The sequence below is a fragment of the Papio anubis genome, chromosome 1 (assembly GCF_008728515.1).
Source record: "Papio anubis isolate 15944 chromosome 1, Panubis1.0, whole genome shotgun sequence".
Classification (NCBI taxonomy): Eukaryota; Metazoa; Chordata; class Mammalia; order Primates; family Cercopithecidae; genus Papio; species Papio anubis.
The window spans coordinates 217,964,021-217,990,095 of NC_044976.1; the positions used below are offsets into that span (position 1 = coordinate 217,964,021).

General features: G+C 41.7%; 1 protein-coding gene and 1 long non-coding RNA gene across 2 annotated transcripts; both read left to right on the forward strand.

Annotated features, from left to right (window-relative positions):
* The first annotated feature begins 1,739 nt into the window (after positions 1-1,739).
* LOC103880194 lies at positions 1,740-9,454 on the forward strand. Its single transcript, XR_641091.4, has 2 exons — positions 1,740-5,468; positions 8,283-9,454. It is a non-coding gene; the product is annotated as an uncharacterized LOC103880194 (long non-coding RNA).
* A 315-nt stretch (positions 9,455-9,769) lies between these two features.
* LOC101026144 (olfactory receptor 2T27) lies at positions 9,770-13,300 on the forward strand. Its single transcript, XM_021934601.2, has one exon. It carries the CDS (start codon positions 10,431-10,433, stop codon positions 11,307-11,309), a length of 879 nt encoding a protein of 292 aa, XP_021790293.1. The 5' UTR covers positions 9,770-10,430; the 3' UTR covers positions 11,310-13,300.
* The last annotated feature ends 12,775 nt before the right edge of the window (positions 13,301-26,075 follow it).

Consider the following 26,075-nt stretch of genomic DNA (forward strand, 5'->3'; position numbering starts at 1 on the left):
TCTGCCAGGGAGTGTCCGGGCCAGACAGTCCTGAAGTCACCTCACAACTTCTCCCAAGAGCACATGGCTGAGAAAAGTGGGACGTGTCCACAGGTCTACGTGGTCCGTAGTTTGGTTTATCTTCCTTCACTCAGTTCAGCAGAGGCCAGACAAAAGTGATGGGTTCTCAGTTCTCTCTAGAAATAGTCTGAACCACCTGTGGAAAGTTGCATCACCCTTCTGGGACTTGGTCCTCCCTACTATTAATTCAAAGTGCGGAGAATGATTTCATACAAATAAACAAAAATAATTGCCTCTGCTCTCACTAATGTGGGAATATGGAAACAAGCTTTAAGTTTTCTTCATTTTCTTAAGAATGAGTTAGAGCAAAACACGTTTTTAGGTAGATTACAACATTAGTTAAGTCCAACTAAACAGTCTGACATTTTGAATTTTGTCAACAGTTTATTGACTGTAGATAATCAATTTAATATTGTCATTTATATTATTCAAGAATTACTATGGTAATTAAGAATACAAATAAAAAGTAAAAGAATCACCCCTTATCCACCATCTCAAGCTTCAAATATTCTTCCATTTACTCTCCATATGTATAAAATGTACACTTTTTATTATTGTAATCAAGGTATAGTCTTATATTCTGCTTTATGGTTTTATTATTTTCATATGCATTCCTCCATGTTGCTACATATTTTAATTTTGCATCATCTTCAAAGGATTAACGATTCTCTTTCAGGTGGACCTAGTAAAATTTAACCTATTTCCCTACAGCTAGACATTTGGTTTCTTTCCCCTCTTTGTATTAGTGTAGCCTCCAAGCTCCATGGAAGATATTTGTGTGTACATCTTTACTATCCTTGTTAACAATTGCTTTAGCGTAAATTTCCAAAAATTAAGCTCCAGGGTCAAAATGTTTTCTAAATGTTGTCTAAATTTACATAGCTACAAGTTTGAATGTGGACACAGAATTTGTGTATGCACAATTTGTAGTTTCATGTTCTTAAAAAATAAAATAAACCAGTACTTAAAAAGGAAGCTATCTGTGGGCTTATTTGAAAAATCAGGACTTCCAACACATTCAGCTCTCTGGCACAAGTGGCTTTGCTGGATCTGACCACGCTAGTTCTTAACCTAGCCAGCTGCAGTCAAAACGTAAGAATCGTTCTTGAGAACTCCGGGTTCCTCCCTGGTGGTTTGAATAAATTTATTTCACTGGTGGTGGTGGTGGTGGTGGTGGTGGTGGTGTGTGAATGTTTTTCCATTTTGTTTAGTAAATGTAAACCCATTGATAAATCCCTAAGACATTCCCCAGTCTCATATTTATGGCACATATTGTTGGCTGGACAAAGAGTGAGATCATACATAATTAACAAAGAAACACAATCAAGTACAAAGCAGCAACTAGGGATCTCCCTCGCTTTCACAGCAGGCCACCCTACACATAAGTCGAGTGCAGGTGGACGACTCAGTGGGGTTGACTGTGGTGCACACGCCACACTCCTGAGCACAGGGCGTCTGTGCAGCCCTGCTGGTCACCTCAGTTCCTGGGATCTGAAACTAGGTAATGATGACAGAGACTGAAGGTGGCTGAGAGCTGAATATAGAACTAGTGAGGATCAGAAGAAAATTGAGGAAATAGAAAAGAAAAAAGAAATCAAAAAATCAGACTTACTGGTCTTGCGTTTAAATATATAGCATTTTAAATATAAAGGAAATTTTGACAAATAGATTGAACAGAAGGCCATATACACATTTAAAAAAGAAACTCCTTTCATTTATCACTCTAAATTCATGACATCGGTGTGCACAGATGCAACACAAGTTGGTTTTACTCCTTCTGACGGAACAGTACCATGGTGGTCAGTGAACTACAGAAGGCAGCCCTGGTCAAGTCCATGCTCAGTGCGGAAGAGAGGTTCTTTCTCCCTCGCCTTCGGCTTACACATTTTCCAGGATTATTTGGGCACCTGGAACCTTGAAGAACACAGGGATCTCTGTAAACGAATGTGAGAAGAGAAACAAGATGGTTATTAACAGATTGCATGGAATCAAAAGGAGAGTGTCCCATAAGCAGCTTCCTGCTCTAAGAGTCAGAAGTTCAACATCACACAGCATAAGGACAGTGGTCAATAAATATGTATTGACATTGAAATACTATTCAGCCCTTAAAAAGAATGAAATAATGTCATTTCCCGTAACACGAATGAAACTGAAGGTCATTATGTTAAAGGAAATAAGCCAGACACAAACAAATTTCACATGTCTCACTCATGTGTGGGAGCTAAATATAAGTTCGAATGTTTGATAGCAGAGTAGGGTGACTATAGTCAGCAACAATGTATTATACATTTCAAAGTAGCTGGAAAAGAGAATCTGAAATATTCCCAACACATACAAATGATACTCAGGATGATGGATACCCCACATACCCTGACTTGGTCACTATAAAACCTATGCAAGCAACAAGATATCACAGATGCTCCATAAATATGTAAAATATTACGTATCAAAAATAAACATCAAGTGAGTACAAATACGAATGAATGAATAAAAATTCTACAGCAACCAAACATGTTAAAATTTGTTCAAAAAATGAATATACTTGGCTGATGTGGGAATCATTAGTGGTTCCAAATTTAGTGTTCCTGGACAAAATTATTTCCTCTTGGAATCTCAGTTTCCACCTCTGCAAAATAAGATAACAATATTCACCTCACATCACTGCTGTGAGTGTTAATTGAGATTATAAATTCTGAGAGCACAACAGTCTTATCCTGGTGATCTGGGTGTATTCACCCAGTAGCAATAAAAATTTGCCTGTCTTATGTAGAGTTGCCTAAAGAATGAGTGAACTGATCAAGTAATGAGATATTGGATGTAGGCCACATTTTGTAATTTTTTATACCATTCAAATGTAAGATGTGACTTATGATTTATAAAACAATTAGGCATATCTTGTTGAGAAATAGGTCATAGTTTTCATTGAATTAACTGGTTGACTCAATCCAAAATGACAGTTTATTAGGCCTGTGTATATATAACCACCAAATAGTCACATTGTGGGCACCTGTGCATGTTGGCATGACCTAAATTCCCAAGCATGAATCTAGGGCTGGTGTCATACACACTGGCTACTTGGTAGACCAGGGAGCCCATAGGCTTTGTAGTGACCCAGACCTGGCTCACATCTCAGATCTGCCATCTGCTTGGCAGGTGACCTTGAGCACTAAGCTGGTTAACCTTCTGAACTTCTGTTTCTTCATATATAAAATCATAATCAATTATATATTATCATGATAAGATGAGATAATATCATACATGTCTAACATAAAATGGGAGATAAGAAATATTGGTTTGCTTCTCATTCTGATTCCATTCAAATTAAGGAATAAAAGCTCATTAGAACAATGGGACCAAAACAAAAAGCTAGAAGTGAAACCAACTTTAATAGATGTTACAAAAGAGAGGGAGGGAGGAAAGAAAGGACCTCCATGTCTCTAATTGCCAAGTTTCCCCAGACACCAAGATGATGCTGTGTTGATTTGTCTATGCCCAAGCCTGCCCCACAATTAAGTACCTTGTGTATATAATGGTTTGGAACAACAGTCCGGGGGCCCTGGAGCCCCTGAATACACTGCATTACAGCTGAGGAAGCATGTAGGTGATTTTTGGAGCAGTCCCCGCTTTCCAGAAACAAGAAGCTTTATCGCAGACCTTGACACTTGCTCTTATATAGAATTCATTAAAATCTAGATTGTGTCTTCTTTCTAAAGTCACTTGACTGCCTGCACAGAAAACCTGGAAGATACTTAGGAGCTGGCAGGTAGAGAATCGCTGACTTTTAGTTTTGGAAAATGTATCGTGTACAAGTACAGAGCCTCAGGTGTCTGCACAAGTACAGACCACCCCACTCCCAGCTGTAAAGAATCCTAAAGAGCCACGCTCTTCCTCAATCAGTTTTTTAGAGTCAGACAACACCCTCTGCCTCTGCCAGGATGTTCTTGTCCCAGTAAACCCATCTCACTTTACATTCGTTAACCATGGACCTTTGTCCAAGGGTTTAGTCTGCGGGGCTAGAGAGACACCTGTTTTTTCCTTGTCGGTATGTATGCTGTTTCTTTAGAGGTTTCTATGTAGGTTTTATTTGAGCAGCATATATAAATTATGTGGCATGGAAGTAGGTATACTAACTGTAATGTGTTTAATTATTTTAACTAGACTTAGTGACTAGTTATTCATTAATTTTGGAGATGTGAGATTTTGGAGAACAGTTGAAATGTTGTCAAAATAAGTATGAGCTTTGCCTGAGAATGAGTTTGAAGCCACCACTCTGCCGTGTCTGGGAGAATCGGATTTACCACAGGAAAAAAGCATGTCCAGAGTAGGCTTTCCCGATCTTGGCACTGTGGATATTTTGTTCTGGTTAATTTTTTTGTGGGGGCCTGTTCTGTGCATTGTAGGATGTTAAACAGCATCCCTGGCCTCTTCCCACTTGGTACCATTATTACCTTCACCTCCTCATTGTGACAACCAAAAATATCTTCAGACATTGACAAATGTCCCCTTGGAAACAAAATCACTGCTGGCTGAGAACATGGGATCACCCGGAGGGTTTGTCAGAAGAGACTTCTGAGCCCTCCAAAGAGTTTCTGATTTGATGGGTCCAAAGTGGAGCCTGAGAATTTGCACATTGAACAAGTAGCTGGTGTTGCCGATCCAGAGACGACCCTTTGGCCTAAGGAGCCCTGGGGGTGTGAGCAGTTGGCATATCTGTCTTTCTTCTGTCTGTGAAATCCCTAAGTTGTCAGTTCCCAGATTTTTCTGCAGAGTAGAATCACCTGAAAATCTTTTAAACCTTCCAAAGACCAGGCTATATCCCAGGTCAATTCAATCACTACTTCGGGGGTGATGCACGGGCATTAGTCTTTTTTAAAACTCATCAGATCATTCCAATATGCAGGCAAATCTGGAGACCTTGCTCTAAATGCCATTATCTCATCTGTAATTTGAAGGCTTGGGGCTGAGCAATTCATGTCCTGCCAGCACACGTGTCCTATAAGTCTCAACAGCACAACTAATTCCTAAGTGCTACACAGGACTGTGCAATCTGAGTCTCTGCGGGTAGGAATATGGGACAAAATTCAATGACAGAAGCTTTGCAATCACAGCATTCTGAAGTTGGAAGAGCACCAAGAATAGGCAGCAATTCACCCTCATTGCGGTAAAGGTGGATAAAGTATACTTCAGAAAAAGGGGCCCTATGGGAAAATGGGGAGCCTTCAGGAGTGTCCTGTGTGAAAAGAGACAAATTTTACACCTCAGCTTTCATGACCCCTCACGTAGACCCCCAAAGGGACCTGCGTCAGGCTCTGAGCCACAGCCTGGAGCCCAGGAAGGATAAAGAAGAAGGAAAAAAGTCAACAAGAGACCAAGACGCCCATGGAGACTGTGGATCAGGGCAATCTGAGGTGAGTCTGCAATGGAAACTATAAGAGATAGGAAATAATTTAAACCCTCCACCCATCCATGCAGCCCCAGCTAGCTTATTACCATAAGCTTATTATGAAAAGTCACAAAAAGACAATTCCGTAACTTCTCCTCTGTCAAACTTTCCCACATTTAAAATTTTCAACGATCTGGAATTTTGCTTTTTTAAAGCAAAATGAGATAATATAATTTATCATTTTTACTGTCATTTTTAATGAGATACTTCTCATTTTTAATGAGATAATATAATTTATTGTTTTACTATCATACACACAGTCCCCAGCAAAGCACATAAGCATTCATACTTTTGGAATTAACACTGGCCTTCTCCATAAGTTGCCTATCTTAGACGGCAAAAACCAAGGCTGTGTAAAAACAAAAAAATCTGTAAAACTGTAGAGGAATTTAAAAAGTCACATCAGTACCAAAAAACCAATGACAATAAAAACACAACAAAAAAAACTTGGGCTAGATGTAGCCCACAACACAAAATGTGTCATTTGCATCCAGGATTTCGTTTTTCATTCATTCTAGTAGTTCTTTAAGACCTGTTGTGTACCACTTATGATCTAGGCATGGTGGACGGGATAGAAAAATAGATCTGTTTCTCCTGGAAAACAGGGTGAAAGGAAATAAATCTCCCTGAATGTTATTCTGAGACACACATACACACATGCACGTGCTGCCTTCATTGCCATGTTGAGAAACTGCCTGAGAAGATAAATCAGCAGTGCTGAGACAACTGAGGATGCATTCCGGGGAGCAGGCACTCATGCACAGCCCCACCAGCCAGAGGGATGTCGACTTCAGATGGCCGTGATGGAAGGTGGCGTGAGGGGTAGCAGTGTTTTCTTGAGCAAGCGTATGCTTCTTTCATCTATCCACTATACACGTTCCTTTGGCCCACCAGCATTGACCAAGGGCCACCATGAACCACAATCCGTCATGAAATAGAACAGAAAGGGCACAGTCCCCGGTCCCAGGTAATTTTCAGTCTAGGTGGAGAGGTCTGGAGTGCGACAGAGGAGTTCACTTCACTACAACAAGTGCATCCCCCTGCAAGGTTTCACAATACGAAGCGCATGAAAGGGGGACCTCCGAGTGGGAGGGACTAGGAGCTCCTGCCGGTGAGTACCAGAGTTAACTCTGATGATTTTGCAAAACTGATTTGCTTACGTGAAGGAAGAAGAGAGCTAACATTCACTGAATACCTCCTCTGGAAAAGGCACGATCTCACCATTTTCCTTACTCCACACTCACAATAACCCTGGGAAGTGGGCATGATAATCCTAAGTTATAGAGGGGGAGCAGAGGTCTGAGGTTATAAAAGTGGTAACAGTGCTGATGTTAGTAGCAGCTGAACTCAAAATGTCACATTCCTTGGGCCAACTCTGTTCTAAACACTCTACATTTAAAACCACTTAATGCTCCAAACAGTCCCAACAATTTTTGGAATGAGGAACCTGAGGCTGAATAGCCTGTCCCAGTTACATAGCTGGGAAACTGTGGAGCTGGGGCTTGAACCCAAGCAGCGGGCTCTGGAGGCCAGGTACTCAACCATGTGCCTTATACTGCATAAAACCAGATAAGAACATTCAGCCAAGTCAGAGTCAAATTACTGCAGATTTTAAACATGTGGGTTCTTGTCCTTTTTCATTTGCTTTGGTGGAGAACGAGGGAAGGGGAAAAAGGTAACTGATGGTAAGTTTCTACTGCAGAGGTTCTCAGTTGGGGGTGACTGTGTCCCTGCATCTGGCAATGTCTGGAGATATGTTTGGTTTTTACAACTGAAGGGGGTTGCCATGGCATCTGTAGGGTCAGGTACAGGCTGCTAAATGTCCTGCAATGCACGAAACCGTGCCCCACAGTGAGGAAGTATCCGTTCCAAAATACCAACCGTGCCGAGGCTGAGAAGAACCACTTCAGAACAGTTACGAGTTATTTTGGACCTGGCCTAGAAGATCAAGTATTTGTTAACCAAAAATAAGCATCAAAATAATTAAGCAAACTTTAGAAAAGAGATTTTTGATCAAGGCTGTCACTTCTGACCAATAAAATAGATATTGGACTAAGCTCCTTCCAGATGTAAAATACGGTGGTCTGAGACATTTGAGACACCAAACTAGACAAGCTGTGCTTACAGGACACCGAAACAGGGGCCATGTGAGAAAACTATCTTTAGAGGAAAGCTTTTAAATGTACCCGAGGCTTCGTTTTAATTCGTGTATGGCAAGGCCAGTGGATTGGGAAGTGATTGGCATTGAAACGGTGGCTTGTCACGTCCCCGGGAGGAGCACACACACCACGCAGGGCCACACGGGGAAGGCAGAAGGAGTGAGCAGGAAACAGAGACCAAGCCTTTGCTGTGTCTTCCCTGCGAAGAAACGGAATGGTCGGGGTAAACAGCCGAGCAGGCTCAGGACTGGAAAGTGTGAATAATTTGGGTGGCTCTGGGCTCTACGGGTGGTCTCTAATTGCCCAGGAGCTGGACCTGGTGAATCATAACTGAGCACAGGAAGGTGTCCCTGACTGTGGGAACCTCATAAAAGGAGGCGGGTGGGGCTGTAGACTCAGGAATTGGTTGATTTGCTTCTCAAAGGCATGCTCACAAGCAAGGTATTCACCATCTCTAGAAATTAGCTAACCCTGGGAAGTGCAGTCCCTCCCCAGGTCCACGAGTCCTCAAGATGGCAACGCATCATACAATACAGAAAATAGGTGCAGTGTGTATTTTAGCTCCACTCAAAGTCATGTCTCAGAAGTTTGAGTTTAACCACATTAATTTCTGTGCTCAGCTCCAGAGACAGGCTTTTGGAGTGGGCCCTGCTACGCACTCCGAACACGTCTGACTCACATCTAAGGGATCTGTGTGTCTGCTGTGAGCAGCCTCAGAGTGGTGGAGTTTAAGGCCACAGATGAGAGAGGCCCCTTGGCATAGCAAGAAGAACCAGGACAAGCACCGAGAGAGCCACCTCCTGGCACAGCTCTCTGCTCTCTGTGTGACCTCCGGCAAGTTCCAGTTTCTAAGATCCTTTGACCTTTGACCATACAATGGTGAGATGTGGGCAGTAGACTAGTCAGTGAGTGTCAGCTTGTACCACACTTCAGAACAGTGGGAGCTTGAGCTTCGAAAAGCACAGGCACCCATGGAGAAATCCATAGATTATACAGCCTTGTCACCTCCGTGATGTGCTGTCCCTCTGGGACACTTGCTGCCCCTTGTACTCTGTCCCGGTGACCCTGTGTTATCCACCAGCTCCATTATTCTCTCATATTCTCAACTCCTTAATACCATACTGGGAAGTTCATTTTATTTCCCTTCAATCCCTCCATTTAAGCCATTTGCCATCAGTCATACGCAGAAATAAAAGCTAAAACTGAAGGCATTCCCTAGGATTCAGGAGTCTGGGACCAGGGTGTCCGCAGAGCTTCCTGGCTCAGGGAACTTGCCAGGTAGATGGATCTTTACCACGTGTAGCACAACCTCATCCTTGGAGCAGCGTCGTTAATCTTAAATCCTAATTTGTCCCTCATCCTCAGCTCCTAAAACTGCCTTTGGGTGACTTATTTCCTATCATCGCTTACCTCATAATTCCTTGAGATTTGACTTTACCTGAATAAATATAATTTCAGAAGGGAGCCCTTTAGGGGTGCAGATCCCTCCCAAAGGAAACTACTGACCTGGCTTACGTATTCCTAACACGTACTCCATAGATTTATATTTTAAAAGAAGCCCAATCTTTATCAAGAAATTTAAAAATCTTCTTAATTAAAAGAATAGGACTCAGCTATCGGGAAACTATTGAAATCAAGATAAGAGAACAACAGTACGCGAATGAGAACATAGTGTCAAAATTCCAGAAGAGCAAAGGTGCCAAGTTTGAAATTCCTTAGGGCCAAGGTAACAAAAGACTGTGATGCCTGCACAGCTCCGCTAGTTAATAAAATGCAACACGTCAGCAACAGACACGGGCTCTGACCTATTTCTTTTGTTGTTGTTGTTGTTTTAGGTTTTTTTGTTTTTGTTTTTTGGTGTTTTTTGGAGACAGAGTCTCGCTCTGTCGCCCAGGCTGTAGCGCAGTGGGGCGATCTCGGCTCACTGCAAGCTCCACCACCTGGGTTCACGCCATTCTCCTGCCTCAGCCTCCCGAGTAGCTGGAACTACAGGCATGTGCCACCATGCCCGGCTAATTTTGTATTTTTAGTAGAGACGGGGTTTCTCCATGTTGGTCAGGCTAGTCTCAAACTGCCGACCTCAGGTGATCCACCTGGCTCGGCCTCCCAAAGTGCTGGGATTATAGGCGTGAGCCACTGTACCCAGTGGCTCTAACCTATTTCTCAAAGAAATATATCACGTGGATGCTCAAGTAAGGACTTTGAACCACGTAATTCATGTATTGGTAGATCTAGTCCTCAAATTAGGCATAAGAATAAATGGTTTTGTTTTCAATATTTTCCTGTGCACATATTTGTTTGTTGAAGTGTTAAGAATATTGTTAACTATGCATTTTTCAAAAACATGGGACGTTGTAATGTGCTGTTGTTCTTTTCCTAGCTTTTTGAAACAGAAATTAGATCACTAGTTTTTACACTTTTCTCTTTTCTAGCACATGTATTTTGAGTTATGAGTTTCCCTCTGAGTACTGCTTTGGCTGCACACCATGCTTTTTGTAATAATTTTTCATTGTGAAATAATGTTGACCCTACAAAAAATTTATAAGGACATTGCAAAGCACTTCAGCTGCCTCTTCACCGACCTTCCTAGTTGTTGCCCTTTTGCCATCTTCGCCCCATCTCCGTCTCTGAGTGAATGTATCTGAGCCCCTGGTGAGCCGGTTTGCTTTCCTCTCCACAGTGAGGCTCGGCAGGAGGCAGGCAGAGGGCCTTGGAACCACTCCTCCACCACTGGCTTTGTCCTCACTAGACTTTTCAATGAGAGCCAGATGCACCTGTTCCTCTTCAGCATGGTGGTGCTGGTCTACATCCTCGCCATGGCTGGCAATGCCACCATGGTCCTCCTGATCTGGGCTGATGCCCAGCTCCACAAGCCCATGTACTTCCTCCTCAGCCAGCTGTCCTTCCTGGACATCTTCTTTTCTTCAGTCACTGTCCCCAAGATGATAGTGGCCTTCCTCTTTGATTGGACAAGCATCTCTTTCGGGGGCTGTGGGGCACAAATGTTTTTCTTCATGTTCCTGGGAGCTGCAGAGTGTCTCCTGCTGGCCCTCATGGCCTATGACCGCTATGTAGCCATCTGCAACCCTCTGCGTTACCCAGTGCTTATGAGCCGTCGCGTCTGCCTGCTCATGGTTGTGAGCTCCTGGCTGGGAGGGTCCCTCAATGCCTCCATCCAGACCTCGCTAACCCTGCAGTTCCCCTACTGTGGCTCACGAAAGGTCACCCACTTCTTCTGCGAAGTGCCTTCGCTGCTGATGCTGGCCTGTGCAGACACAGAGGCCTATAAGCAGGTGCTCTTTGTGACAGGTGTGGTGGTCCTCTTGGTGCCCATTGCCTTCATCACCACCTCCTACGCCTTCATTTTGGTGGCTGTGCTCCAGATGCGCTCTGTGGAGGGGCGTCAGAAGGCCCTGGCCACCTGTTCCTCCCACTTGACAGTAGTCAACCTCTTCTATGGGCCCCTTGTCTACACCTACATGTTACCTGCATCCTACCACTCTCCTGGCCAGGATGATGTTGTATCTGTCTTCTATACGGTTCTCACACCCTTGCTCAACCCTGTCATCTACAGCCTCAGAAACAAGGAAGTGGCTGGGGCAATGAAGAAGGTCATAGGAGAGTGTGGTGTCCATAGGAATGCTTGAGACCCAGGAGAGAGGGCTGAGAGACACACGTATGAGATCTGAGTTCACTCATAGGCATTGGGTCTGAAGATAGACAGACATCTATTTCACATGACCTTCCATATCTGGGATGTGTTTATGGCTCCAGGATCCTGTTCTAGGATTCCCTTCTGGGATGAGAGGAAGAGTCCCAAATCCACATGCAAGGAAGTGACATGATTCCCCTCAAGCCACCACACTTCTACTTTTTCAGAGAGGTGTCCAGAACATCTGATTCCACTCATCATTCCCCCTGTCCATCTCAACAAACTCTAGTCAGGCTTTTTCTTCAGCCATCCGCTGGGCAGTGCAGCGATAAACCATCCTCTCTGTGTCACTGAATGTCTTAGGGCTTCCCTTCTTACCCTGTAAAAGCCAAAGGTCCCACCAAGCCCTTGATACCTGACTATTTCTCCAATCTTCTGTGTTGACATACTTCTTTTTCTTCACTCTGCTCCAGCCACACTGGCCCCCTTGTTCAAAATTCCCAAGCACAATCCCACCTCAGCATCCTTCAATGCTGAGTTCCCGATGCCTGGGGGATTTCCTCACATTTTTACATGGAGTTCTCCTTGCCTTCGTTTAGGAATTGTTCACATGTGACCATATCAAAAACACCTGCACTGATTACCCTTTCCAAAATAGCATTCCCACCCCACCTCACCATCTTGCTCTAATCCCATTTGTGTATTAGAATGTGTAGTTCAGGAGAGCACAGAATTTCCTCTTTAATGTATTCTCAGCTCCAAGAAGAGTTCCTGGCATATCGAGTCAATCAAAAAATAACTTTTGGATGAACAATTAAATCCAAAGAACATTTTCTTGTCTAATCACAACAGTGTTGTTCCTTTTTCTAGTTCCTCCTTCTTGAAAATCTTCCTTCCCTGGGCAATAATACCATGTTCCTTGTTTTCCTCCTGCTTCTGGTGCACTTTTTCCCACTAAGTGATGAAGGCCCTCAAAATCCAGTGCAGCTAGATACTTGTCTTCTCAGTCTACACTCCCTAGTCACTCCCATTCTTGGCTTCAGTTACCATTTGATACCAAAGCCTGAGATACATAACTATAGGCCACTCAGATGTCTCCTCCAAGCTCCTCACCACATACCCAAGGCCACCTCAGTACTCCCCCTGGATGTTTCAAAGGCACCTCAAAGTCACCATGTCAGGAAACAAAGTCATAATCTCACCCTGAAGCCTGAGCGTCTTCCAGGGCTGGTAACTGAGTGTTGTCACACGAGAACAATGAGTCTTTGTCACCACCCATATCCAGTCCCTCACCAGTTCCTGCCTCACCTCTCCACAAGATGGCCTCTGGGTCACCACTGCCACCACTACTGTGGTCCAAAAATACCTAAATTATTCTCACCTGGACGAGGCAGGAATTTTCAAACAGACCTCCCTGTCCCCTTTCTTGCCCCACCCCTACATATACATTCACAACTTATTTTCCAAGATGTAGCCAAAGGGATCTCTAAACACAAATCTAACTACATATAGCAACCCCACTCCCGAAAGTCCCCTGCAATCCCCTTAGCAGTTCTCATTACACATATTAATTGCTGTTAACACATATCGCCATCTAACGTGATATATTTTAATAACTTACATTGCTTACTATGTGTCTTCTCCTACCACAAATTAAGCTCCATGAGGGCAGGTGTTTTTGTCCTTGCACTTGGCACATAGTAGACATTTATTAAATATTGAATAACTATTTGTTATTGAATAGTTCTTCGGATAAAACAAACTTTTTCGTTGCCTTCAAAGTTCTGCAAAGTCCAACATTCTTTGTCTCATTTCACTCGCCTGCTTAATACTCTACTCCTGCACCTTCCTGCTTCCCATTCTGGAGCTATTCTGCTAGTTGAGATGCTGCTTACTCCTCCCAGCCACCACACTCCTGTTCCCTTCTTTGCGTCCATATGTACTCAAAGGTTAGCTTCTACTTATAAGTGAGAACATGCAGTATTTAGTTTTCTGCTCCTGTGTTAGTTTGCTTAGGATAACGGCCTCCAGCTCCATCCATGTTGCTGCAAAGGATATGATCTTATTCTTTTTTATGGCTGCATAGTATTCCATGGTGTATCGTATTTTGTTTAGTCTACCGTTGATGGGCATTTAGGTTGATTCCATGTCTTTGCTATTGTGAGTAGTGCTGCAATGAACATATGGGTGCTTGTGTCTTTATGGTAGAATAATTTATATTCCTCACCTTCTTTGTACTCCAATTTCATCTGAGCAGATACTACCTGGAATAAAGAATATATTTCCGTTACTGACCATATATTGTATTCTTGAAAAATGCTAAGAAAGTAGACATTGTGTTTTTATTATAACAGTGATAACTATGTGAGGTAATGCATTTGTTAAACAGCTTGATTTAATCATGCCACAATGTATGTATATTTTAATATACTTCAAAACATCATGCTGTACATGATGAATACATATAATTTTATATGTCAGTTAAAAATACATTTAAAAATAAAGTAAAATTTAAATGTTAAAATGAAAAACAAGAACAGGTGTCCCAGTTACTCTCGCAGCTAGGTAAGCTCTGGCAAGTGGACTACAGGTATAAAGGTTTGTGCTTTCCAGCAGTTCCTCAGAAGCCAGGGTAATATCACATGCCTCTCGACATCACCCGCCTTTCTTGCTGGCTGGTGTGTAGTCATGACGGCTGGAGCTTCAGCAGACATCTTGCAGCATGAGGCAGAAGTCAGGAAATGAGAATGTGAAGCAAATACAAAAGGAAGCTTCTGAAACCATGGAGTAAATCACAGCCACTTGCCTTGCTGGGCATTTGCAGTGAACCTAATTTTACCTACATCCTTTCACACCAAGAAGTGATGGTTAGAGAGCAGACCCCCTTTCAAGGCACGGGAAGAATAACTATATCATTCATGCGGTAGAATGCCAGGAAAACCTTGCTGAAAAGTAGATGAACCGCACTAGAAAACACACATCAGAAAGCAATGTGGGGACTGTAAGAAAATCAGTAGCTGTGAGAATTTAATGTCCACATGGAAAAAGTGGCCAGCCCTGATTAGACTTGACCTTCACTTAAGGAATATGTCATAGTATTTCCACTATGTACAATTTATAATGTAGGCCATTTGCTTTTTGTCTTTTAATAGAACATGAAAATGGAAAGTTTTAAAAACTAAGTAATTAGGTGATATTTGCCAGGTGACATGACGAAGCCTGGCTCTCTTGTACATGGAACATTTCAAGGTAAAGTGTGGAAGCACAAAGCTAAATTTCAGGAAAAACTTAAGGACAGACCTCAAGCTTCAGGGAATATACTTTTGCCTGAGGAGAAAATGAGGGAGGGATAGTGACAAACTGGGAAAAAATGACAAATTCTTGAACAATTACAGAAGACTTACCAAGATTAAATTACCTTATCCCTAACATATTACAAACTTGCTCTTTATTTAATTTTATCCTCATCAGAAGTTTTCTGTATACATTTTTAAAATTAATATGTAATAGATATATATATTTGGTGGGTACATGTGACAATTTAATACGTTTGTATAATTTATAGAGATTAAATTGATCTGAGACCTGAAACCATGAAAATTCTAGATGATAACATAGGAAAAACCCTTCTAGCCATTGGCTTAAGCAAAGACTACATGACCAAGAACCCAAAAGCAACAGGAATAGACTCAAATTCCTCACATGATCGTACCCAAGCACCAGTTTTACCACAGGATCTCATTCTTGTTTATTTTATTATAACAACACAATCATCTACCTTCCCTTTATTTGAAGGCAAAGTGGACGTACCCAAAGAAATGTCCAATGGCAAATGATGCCTTTTCTGCAAAGTCTTAGGAATAGACAGCTGCCTAGAAAAACTCAACCACTGTCCACCCAAACATAATATGTGCTATGTACTCTTCATTGGCAGTATAACATTGGGTATTTTTTTTTATACTTTATTTAAAAGGTGCAATTGAATAGAACAATCTAAAGTTACAACTGGATGAGCTTTCCAAGGAGAACAACAGAAGATGAACATTCCGGGGTGGAGATGGCAGTGACCAGATAAGAGCAAAAATATCCTTACACTTTCTAAAGAAAGAGGTGTCTAGATGTTTACTGTCCTCCAGTCAATGGGTCAAGTCAACCCTGGAAGCTTATTTTTATTTTCTTTTTTTGCGAATAGTGAATACCAGATTCCTCTCGGTTTAGTTTAGAGAACTGATCCTTTATCTTATTCAATCAGTGAGTCACAACGAGAATGGGTTCAGGACTTTCTCCTCTCCATTCTGTGTGGATGTGAATCAAACATCAGTTGGGAGCCAAACTGATATGGGCTAAGTTCTAGATCACTTAAGATGCACAGAAGGCTCTTGGCCAGTGTTGGAACAGGAACTGTGGATCTCTCTTCTCTCAGAAGGGTTGGGAACTTTTCCAAGTAGAAAATCTACATTGCTCTCCAATTTTTAGACCATTTGCCTTTTATGTGAGAATTTTTGAATATTCATAGATTTTTGCATATCTACATTACAGAGCTGTCTTTATCACATTATCTCAAAATTCCTCTGATACACATTTAAAAGGTTTTTTTAAATCGTGGTGAAATATGTATAAGATTTACCCTTTTAACCATTGCAAGCACAATTTAGTGGCATTAAGTATATTCAAAAATGTTGTAACTATCACCACTATCCATTTCCAGAACTACTTCATCGTTCAAATAGAATCTCCACCCCTTAAACAATAATTCCTGATTCCCTCACTCGCTAGCCCCTGGCAACCACCGTTCGACTTTTTGTCTCTGTGAATTTGACTACTCTAGATAGATTATATAAATGGAATTCTATAATATTTGTCCTTTTGTGTCTGGTTTAGTTCACTTAGCATAAAGTTTTCAAGGTTCATTCATGTTGTGGCATATACTAGCATTTCACTCTTTCTTAAGGCAAAATAATATGTCATTGTATGTATATACCACATTTCATTTATCCTTTCATCCATGGATGGATATTTGGGTTGTTTCAACCTTTTAGCTATTGTGAGTAATGCTACTGTGAACATTAGCATACACATATGTGTTTGAATCCCTGCTTTCAGTTCCTTGGGGTATATAGCCAAAACTGGAATTGCTACTTGATATGGTAATTCTATGTTAACTGTTTGAGGAGCTGGCTAACTGTTTTCTACAGTAGGTGTACCATTTCACTTTTCCACTAGCAATGCACAAAGGTTCCAATTTCTCCACATCCTTGACAACATTTGTTATTTTCTATTTTTTTGAAGAGTCATCCAATGAGTAGTATCTCGTTGTGGTTTTGATTTGCATTTCCCTGATGATTAATGATGAGCATTTCTTCGTGTATTTATTCTTACACATCTTCTTTGCAGAAATATCTATTCAGGTCCTTCACCCATTTTTAATTAGGTTGTTTTATTGTTGTGGTTGCTGAGTTGAACTTATTTACATATTATAGATATTAATCCTGATATATTACAGGCAAATACTTTCTCCTATTCCATGGGTTTTCTTTTTACTCTGACAATAATGTTTTCTGATGCACAAATGTTTTCAATTTTGATGAAGTCCAATTTATCTATTTTTTCTTTTGTTGTCTGTATATTTGGTGTCATGCGCCAGAACTCATTGCCAAAGCTAATGTTATGAAGATTTCTCCCTATGTGTTTGTTCGTTTGTTTGTTTTGTTGTTTTTTGTTTGTTTGTTTTATTTTGAGATGGAGTCTCACTCTGTCGCCCAGGCTGGAGTGCAGTGGCACGATCTCGGCTCACTGCAAGCTCCACCTCCAGGGTTCAAGCAATTCTCCTGCCTCAGCCTCCCGAGTAGCTGGGACTACAGGCACACGCCACCACGCCCGGCTAATTTTTGTATTTTTAGTAGAAACGGGGTTTCACTGTGTTAGCCAGGATGGTCTCGATCTCTTGCCCTCATGATCCACCCACCTCAGCCTCTCAAAGTGCTGGGATTACAGGTGTGAGCCACCGCACCCAGCCTCTCTCTATGTTTTCTTCTAAAAGGTTTATCATTTTAGCTCTTATGTTTAGGTCATTGATCCATGTTGAGTCAATTTTTGTACATGAGGTAAAGGTTCAACTTCATTCCTTTGCAGACAGATATCCAGTTTTCTTCATGCCATTTGTTGTAAAGACTATTCTTTTCCCATTGAATACTCTTTATATTATTGTCAAAAATCAATTGACCATGTACACAATTGTACAGGACTCTCTACCCTATTCCATTGGTCTATATATCTGTCATTATGGTAGTGCCACACATTGATTATTGCAGTTTTTTACTAAGTTTTGACATCAGGAAATGAGAGATCTCCAACTTAGTCCTTTTTCAAGATTGTTTTGACTCTTCGGGGTCATTTGAAATTCCATATGGATTTTAGATTAGGTTTTTATATTTCTGCAAAAAAAAAAAAAAAAGTTACCATAGGGATTTTGATAGCAATTGCATTATTTTAATCTGAAATTTAGGTTTTTATCTGCAGAAAATAATGCTTCAGAAATCATCCCTAGGTATCCCTTTGTCTCATTCTCCCTTCTTGGAATCAGCCTTACTCATGATTGTTGTCAGGGAAGTTCATAATAATAGGGTATCACACACGTTAAAGACAGCTTTGTGCCTCCATTTACAGTTATGGAAACAGGCTTAAAACAGTCATTGCCTTCTAGTGCCACCCATTAAGTAGGCAGCAATACTTGGGTGAACATGTGTTTCTCTTGAGGCTCAGTCCTGAGGTGTTACGTTTCTTACCTGTAGGGAATGTGAGAATGCTGTACATTCTAACAGGGATTCTTCATTTCCAGAACATTCAGATGTGGTGTTTTCCTCTATTAGGAGGGAGCTTCTGTTATTGAGAAAAAGCTTTTCTCCTGCTCCGGCTCTGTGATGTGCCTGCTCCTGCTTCACGTTCTGCAATCAGTGAAGCTCCCTGGGGCCTTGTCAGACGCCAGCACCATGCTTGTGCATCCAGCAGCACCAAGCTGTTTTCAGGGACAGAGAAAGATGGACACAAACCCAGCAATTTTCCCTCATGGTTTAGAGCCTTGTGTCTGGTGGAAGCATTAAAAAAAAGTGTATATTTACTTATATAATTAACAATAACAGTTTGGATAGGATAAATGCTATTACAAATTTAAAAAGAAAGAAAAGTTTCTGTTTCCGATCCATGGGTTACATTTAAGAGGAGAATTGTAAAGAGGGCTAGGGCGGTGTCTCAGTCTGTTCAGTGTTGCTGTAAAGAAATAGTTGAGGCTGGGTAATTTATTGAGAACAGAGGTTTATTTAGCTCACAGTTCTGTAGGCTGCACAAAAAGCATGGTGCCAGCATCTGCTTCTGGTGAGGGCTTCACGATGCTTCCACTCATGGAGGAAGGCAAAGGAGAGCCAGCTGTGCAGAGATCACATGGCAAGGAAGGAAGCAAGAGAAAGAGAACGGAGAGGTGCTGGGCTCCTTTTAACAATCAGCTCTCATGGGAACTAATAGAGTGAAAACTCATTACCATGAGGATGGCACCAAGCCATTCATGAGGGATGCACTCGTGTGACCCACACACCTCCCATGAGGCCACCCCTCCAACACCGAGAATCATATTTCAACAGGAGGTTTGGAGGAGTCAAGCAAACCCTACCCAAACCATAGCAGGCGGTGTTTGAATTTGGTTTGTATTTCCAGTGAGGTAATGAGAGGGACCGTGGGCGTGGCAGATGGTGGTTATGTTTCAAGGAGACCAGGGAGAGCAGTAGCATGGGGAGTACTGAGATGACACCTCGTGTGTATAGGGTGTGGCTCTGCCATGACGTCCTGGCCACCTTGCCTGTATCCACATAACATCCTGGAGCTGAGTTTTGACTGAATTCCTTTTCATCGTCCTGGGACATGAAAGCGTGAAAGACCTACAGGGAGCTGCTTGGAGGCCTCACCTCGTCTCACCTCGTCTCTCCTGGAGGCCTCACCTCACCTGGCCTCGTCTCTCCTTGGAGGCCTCACCTCACCTGGCCTCGTCTCTCCTTGGAGGCCTCACCTCACCTGGCCTCGTCTCTCCTGGAAGGCTGTCGTGGGAATTTCTTATCACCTTCTGAGTGCTGATGAGACCTAAGGCTTTCTATCTTACCCTCTTTACAGCATGGCTGCAGGCTGTAAAACTGCTTGTCTGCAGGATGGAGCTGACTCCTCAGCAGAAAGGAGTGTCTGTTACTCATGTTGCGGTTCTCTGGCTTTTCTTGTTGCCTCTTCACCCTTGGAAGGACCACAGGGAGCCAACACCTTTGGCTCACCTTCTTGCTGTCTCTGTAGGTCACAAACTGAATTTTAAAAGGCCTGTTTCTTTACTGGCTAAATCTTTCAGGCCTGGTCCTTTTCTGTCCCTGATAGCTAGAAAACACAGACCCGTAAGCATGTGAGCACGTGTGATGAGGGTCGCAGACTTATTCGGCATATTCCAGGATGCTAAACCTGGGAGTTCTCCTTACTTATTAAAAGAGGTAGCTTTTAACTTAAAACTCAGGATCCCTCAAGTAGGCCCAGAAAGAATAGAAATAGATTTCAGCAGGATTTTAGATCCACCTAGAGGGTTTTTAGGGGTTCTCAAATCTTTTACACACATGACCTCTCTCTACCAAGGAAATGGGGTCTACTCTTCCCCGTGAAGCTCCAGTTATACTCTCATACAGACCTCGCTGCAGGGCAGGGGACTTGTTTTACAGGAAAACTCTCAGAAATGTTTTCATTCTTTCCCTCTCTGCAGGCAGGGATGTTTTGAATCTTGCTTATAAGAGATGTGCCGTTAAAGAATGTTTTAACAAAGCTTCCTGTGACACACAGGGTTGCTCTCTTAGAGTCACGATGAAAGGATTTAGCGCAGTCTCACATTCAGAGGCCAACACAGAGTCACCCACCCAGACTCTCTTTCTCTTACTCTATTTGTGTGTATGTGGGTATCTTTCGATCTTTGGTTCATAAGTTCTTGAAATTGTCCAATTCTATTGTTTATTCATCTTACATGTCTAGTTGGCCAGTGGTGAACACCTAGCATATGTTCCATATCAAGAAGCAATGTGTTTCATAATTTTTTGACCACATCACAGTAAGTGTATTTTACCTTGCAATCCAGCACATCGATGTGGATGAGTGTATATTTCATTTACATACATATACATATATATGTGTCTGTATAGTATACATATATAGTGTATGTTTGTGCTTATATATTTGTTTTCATATATTTGTGTTTGTATATTTTATATATGGCAAAAATGAAAATTTTACATAACAAAATATAAATGTATACTCTTCTGTTATCTTCTTCTCTTTTACTGAAAAAAAATGTTGATCTCAATGCATTCAATAGATTTCTCAGCCATCTACTGGGTCTTGACCTTGCATTTGAGAAATACTGCCATGTAGGTTAAATTGGGGGAGAATATCAAAGAAAATTAAGAGGTTAACAGTCTAGTTGAGGAGAAAAGGCAAGACTTAGTAAACGTGACGTGCACTTCTGTGACTTTTCCACATGTTGCACATGAGGCTAGTTATGAAAATAGATGCACTTACTGAAGATAAGTAGTCAAAATGAACAAAAGAGAATAATATCTCCCCCCTATACCCAGCCTACTATGGAGAGGAGAGATCAAAAGAGGTTAGCTTTGGGGAAGGCTCTGAGCACCCAGATAGGAGAGTGGGTCATCTTGCAACATGTTCCCCAGGGATACTCCTAGACCATAACGTCTTTCCTCCGCTTGTGTAAAATTGTGATTTTTTTTTTTTTGAGACTGTAGTGATTGACTCTTCCACCCTTTGCAAACCCTTGTCAATATCAGTTATTGACCTAATTTATTGATAGCCACAGCACCTGCTTATGCTTTTCCTTTCCACCCAAAGTCCTACAGTGATTCTAGAAATCTGATTTAGGGTCCTTTTAAATGTTCCATCAAACATCTCAATTTAATCCCAAATGATCTTTATAGTTCATTTCAGCTGTCCTCTTCTGTGGTCATGCTAAGAACTGTGTCATCACCAAGAATTATTTCCTTATGAAATCTTTACTTCAGACACCTCACCTATCTGTCCAAAGACATGGTGTTTTCAGAAACGTTCTCCCTCCCCACTGTTCCTGCTTCTTGTATTTACCTACTCAGTTTAGACCCCATAAGCCAATCCTTCCATTAGTTCTCTAGGTCATATCATAGACAACATTGACTGGTGGCCTGTAAGTTACACACATCCGGGAAAACTGCAACCCTGAATCAAACAATGTGCTAACCTTCCTACTGACTTCACCTGGATGCTGAGTTCCACTGGAGAAAAGCCACACAGATTTCTGGACTGGAGCATTAAATAGTCATAGCATGAAGCTTCAAATGGGAATCTAACATTGCTTCATGGGGCTTCTGGATTTTCTTAGCTTTCTCTCCCATTCTACAGGGGGGCTGTTTTGACCCATGGATACCCTACTTAAACCTTCAACTCCACCATCTCCCAGCTCGCTGTAAAAGATGGTCCCGAGATTCCTACACCCTTGTATATACACCCTGCCAAATACCCTCCCCTTGAGTGCAGACGGCACCTTTGAATTGGATGTGGCAGTCAATACCTTGATTAGGTTTGTTATTTGAGCAAGGTGATTATGTGACACTTTATAAGACTTTATCATGGCAGAAAAGAGAGTCTCCTGCTGTCTCTGAAGAAGTAGCTGCCATTTTTGAGGGGGCCACACAGGTAGGACATCAGCGTGGTCTCCAGGAGCCAAAAGCAACCCCTAACCATCAGTCAGCAAGAAAACAGAGGCCTCAGACCCAGCAAGAAACTGAATTCTGACAACGACCTGAATTAGCCTGGGAAAGAACCTAGAGCCTCAGATGAGTTTAAGGCCCTGGCCAACACCTGTATTTTACCCTGGTGAGCCCCTGAGCAGAGGACGCAGTTAACTCATGCTAAAATCCCAACCCATGGAGATTATGAGATAATAAGCGTGTGTTGCTTTAAGCCAATAATTTTTTGGCAACTTTTACACATTAATAGAAAACTAGTACAGAAGACATACCTTCTGCTTTACAGAATGTAGTCTACAGAAACAGGAATCTCTTTTACTTTTTCTCACTAAACTTTCAACTTCAGTCTCTTGGTTTTCCTCCCTTAACCCCATACTCCTGCTATAATAAAAGGCATGTTTCTTTCCATACTTCTCATAGGTTTTCTCAGACAAATATTTAAACATAACACCATTTTTTGCACTTCAACACAAAACTACTTCAATCCCATTTTTTTCATGCAGCTTTCTCCTTTTCTCCAAGATACAGCCAAGATTCCTAAATTTCGGCAGTATAGAGTCAACATCTTCCCCATCGTGAAACGTGTATAAAGTTAAAGAATTTGTTTGGTATATACTGAGATAAGGTTTGGGGCTGTTCACAGATACAGACAACTAGTTTGGGTGCTCCACACACTCCATGGCAGTGGTTCTCAATGTGTGTTCCCTGGACCAGAAACATCAGGGTCACCTGGAAACTTGCTAAAAATGCAGGCTCTGTGGACCCAACCCAGAACTACTGAGTAAAACTCTGGGAGCAGGGCCCGATAATTCATGTTTAAGAAGCCCTTCATGGGATTCCGATGTACACTTAAGTTTGAGAATCAGCACTGAGGTGAGAAGAAAGGTCAGTATCTCCTGTCATCCATACTTCATTCTCAGCAGGATAAATGGATTGAGAAGCACTGGTTTACCTACATTAACAGCCTCTACTTCCTCGACTAGCTTGCAGTTTTTAACACACAACAATTAAGTATTGGCAGCACTGGACCAGTGAAATTACTACTACCAAGATCCACGGGATGCAAGTTGCTTCCAAGTTGGGCACATTTTTTAGGTCCTCAATGTTTTTTGAATAAAGGATTAACCTTGTTCAATTAAGTGCCTAAGAGAATCTCAGATGGGACAAAAAGCAAAAAAGAATAAGGGCAAGAGGGCTGGAGAGGTGAACTCACAGTGGACTACCCGTCTACCTATGAAGAAAACCAGGGAACAATCTCCCTTCTCAGAAGGCCATAGATCACCTGATGAGTTGTCTGACTTGCCAATAGAGATGTTCACTCACCATTCTTGGTCTTGTTTTAAACGAATTAAATATCCTCAGATGGAATAGTGTACATGCTACCTGTAATACAATGAGAATCATTCAATGTGATTGTTCTTGGTTTGAATAGAACTACGATATTTAAGGCATTTGTTATTATCAGAAAGGGTCCAGCAGAAGTGTGCTCAGAGGCTGTGGGGCACTTCAGGAGGAACATGGCAGTTGGAAAGCTAATTTGATGTCCATCGGCCACAGATCACCAGGACACATCGGGAGCCAACAGAGATACGTTTATTTATTACTTCCTGCAACAAGGAAGACAGCCACCATAAGGAACCACGGGAAGTCTCGAAAAGGATGAACTAAGGACAGAGTATTAATAGTTTGAGGGCTGGAGTTAGTCATAGGATAGTGCTGCCTGAGATTGGTCAGAGCTTGTAAACCAGAGAATTGCTAAAACAGTAAATGGTCATATGTTTAGAACATCTGAATACAGAGACTCTTCAATCTGTTTATCTGGTATGTTATCTTGAAACATATGGGTCTGAACTAAGTGATGTTAAAAGACTGGGCCTGGATAGTCTCCGATGGACGTAATGTTTTGGTACAGTGTATCCGCTTTGCAAGTCATAGCACAGTCCATTTTGAAAATCTGTGGGTTTCATTTCAATTCATATTTTCCCCCTAATATCCTGATGCTTGAGTTCAAGCGTCACCTATGTCTTGAAGAACCGTACCCAGAGTGCAATGTATTACCTGGGTTTTCTCAGTTAAAGCCAAGATTATGAGACTATGAAATGGTGAGGAATAGGGAACATAGACACTAAAATCTTATTTAGGGTTAATCTCAGATTTATTGGGGAGTTGGAAAGAAGGAAGGACAATCACAGGTCAAGAGAAGACACACCCAGTGGGATAAATGGCGCCAACCATCATACTCGTCAACCAGAGTCAATGTGATGCTCAGACTTCAAGCTGGGATGAAGGCATGATCCCTGGTCTCCTCCTATGGGGATGAATCCAGCAGGGACGTGGAAGCTGGGGTGACACTGACCCTCCTGTGGCCCCACTGCCCCAACTATGGCCTTCTAGTCTCCATAAATTATTTAATCCCAGTCTCTCCAGGTGACATTTGTATTTCCACTTTTTATTGATTACCTACGGAATTTCTACCCACAAACTGCCAATGTAGAGCAGAGCTGCCCGATACGGCAACTATTAGCCACATGTGGCTAGTGCGACTGAGGAGCTGGACTTTTAATTTAACTTTATTTTAATTAATTTAATTTTTAAAATCGATGCTTGAGTCAGTTATTGGAAGACTTTTTAATATGTTTGGAACAAGTTGGGCATGTTATTCCCCTTTTTCAACTATACACTTTGTGAAATCAAAATACAGATCTGGGATTTCCAATGAAAACTTAATATCCAAATCAAGATGTGTCAAAAGTATAAAATATATTCTCTTTTTTGTTGTTTTTGAGGCAGAATAAAATATATTCTCAATGTTGAGGACTTGGCACAAAAAAAGAGCAAGAAAACGTAAACTATTTCATTAATATTTTCTATTTGATTACATATTGAAATGGTAATATTTTAGGTTTATAGGGTAAAATAAAATATATTACCAAAGTTAATTTCACCTGTTTCTTTTTACTTTTCATAATGAGACAACCAAAGAAATAAAAAATACAAATTTGGCTTACATCGAATTTCTATTGGACAGCACTGGTCTAGATTATCGATAGTCCAGTAAGATATTTACCTTAAATATTTAATATTTTCTTCCTTGTAAAGTGGTACACTATTTTTTTTGCTTATCAGTTTATTTATCCTCATTTTTATTTTCTTTTTAAACAAAGTTTAAAACTCTCCTTTCTTTCTAGAGGGAGGAAACAAAGAGATCTCAGAGTTCAAATCATTACTGATGTTACCAGATATTAGTGTGTGTTAGTCCTTAGGTCTCTACACAAATATTCTTCTCCTTCAAGGCACACGGTAGGATCACTCTGCCCCATCCCTTTGAAGTTAGGCATAGTCAGCACAGCTGTTTCAACCACTCAGTGGAATGTGACCTGAGGAACACTGAAGCACCAGTACATGATTTGCCACATCCTCTTCCCCGATATGGTGGCAAGGGAAGCTCTTGTTGAGATTAGAGCTTCTAGCAGCCTTGGTTTCTCATTGGACCAGAGCTTCTGCCACCTTCTGGCAACAGAGAGAATGAGGTTTGTTACTACAACAAACCCAGACTCATCCTGCCTGATGCATACTCTATCATTGGTAATCGAAGCCAGGAGCCACCTAGATCACCCAGACATTTACAAACATGTGTTGCTATATAGTAATTGTTAGTTTACTAATAAATCTCTCTCTCGCACTGGACTGTTTGAGGGCGAAAACTGTGTGCTTTTCATTTCTGCACACTGCCAGAGGATTTGACACACAGTAAGACGTTAACAAATACTTGGAGACTGAATAGAATAAGTGAATGAGTGGGTGCATCTCATAGCAGGTGGCTGTGCCTTTTGGGCAGAGAAGTCTCTCAGAAGGGAATAGAGGAAGAGGAGTAAAAAGATTGCTGAGCTAACTTGGAGCTCAAATGAGGGTAACAAGCATAAATTTGTTGTAGCATGTAGCTACACGGGTGAGATATA

What these genes read in the sequence shown, in the direction of transcription:
- LOC101026144 (XM_021934601.2), top strand. Translation starts at nt 10,431, where the DNA reads ATGCACCTGTTCCTCTTCAGCATGGTGGTGCTGGTCTACATCCTCGCC.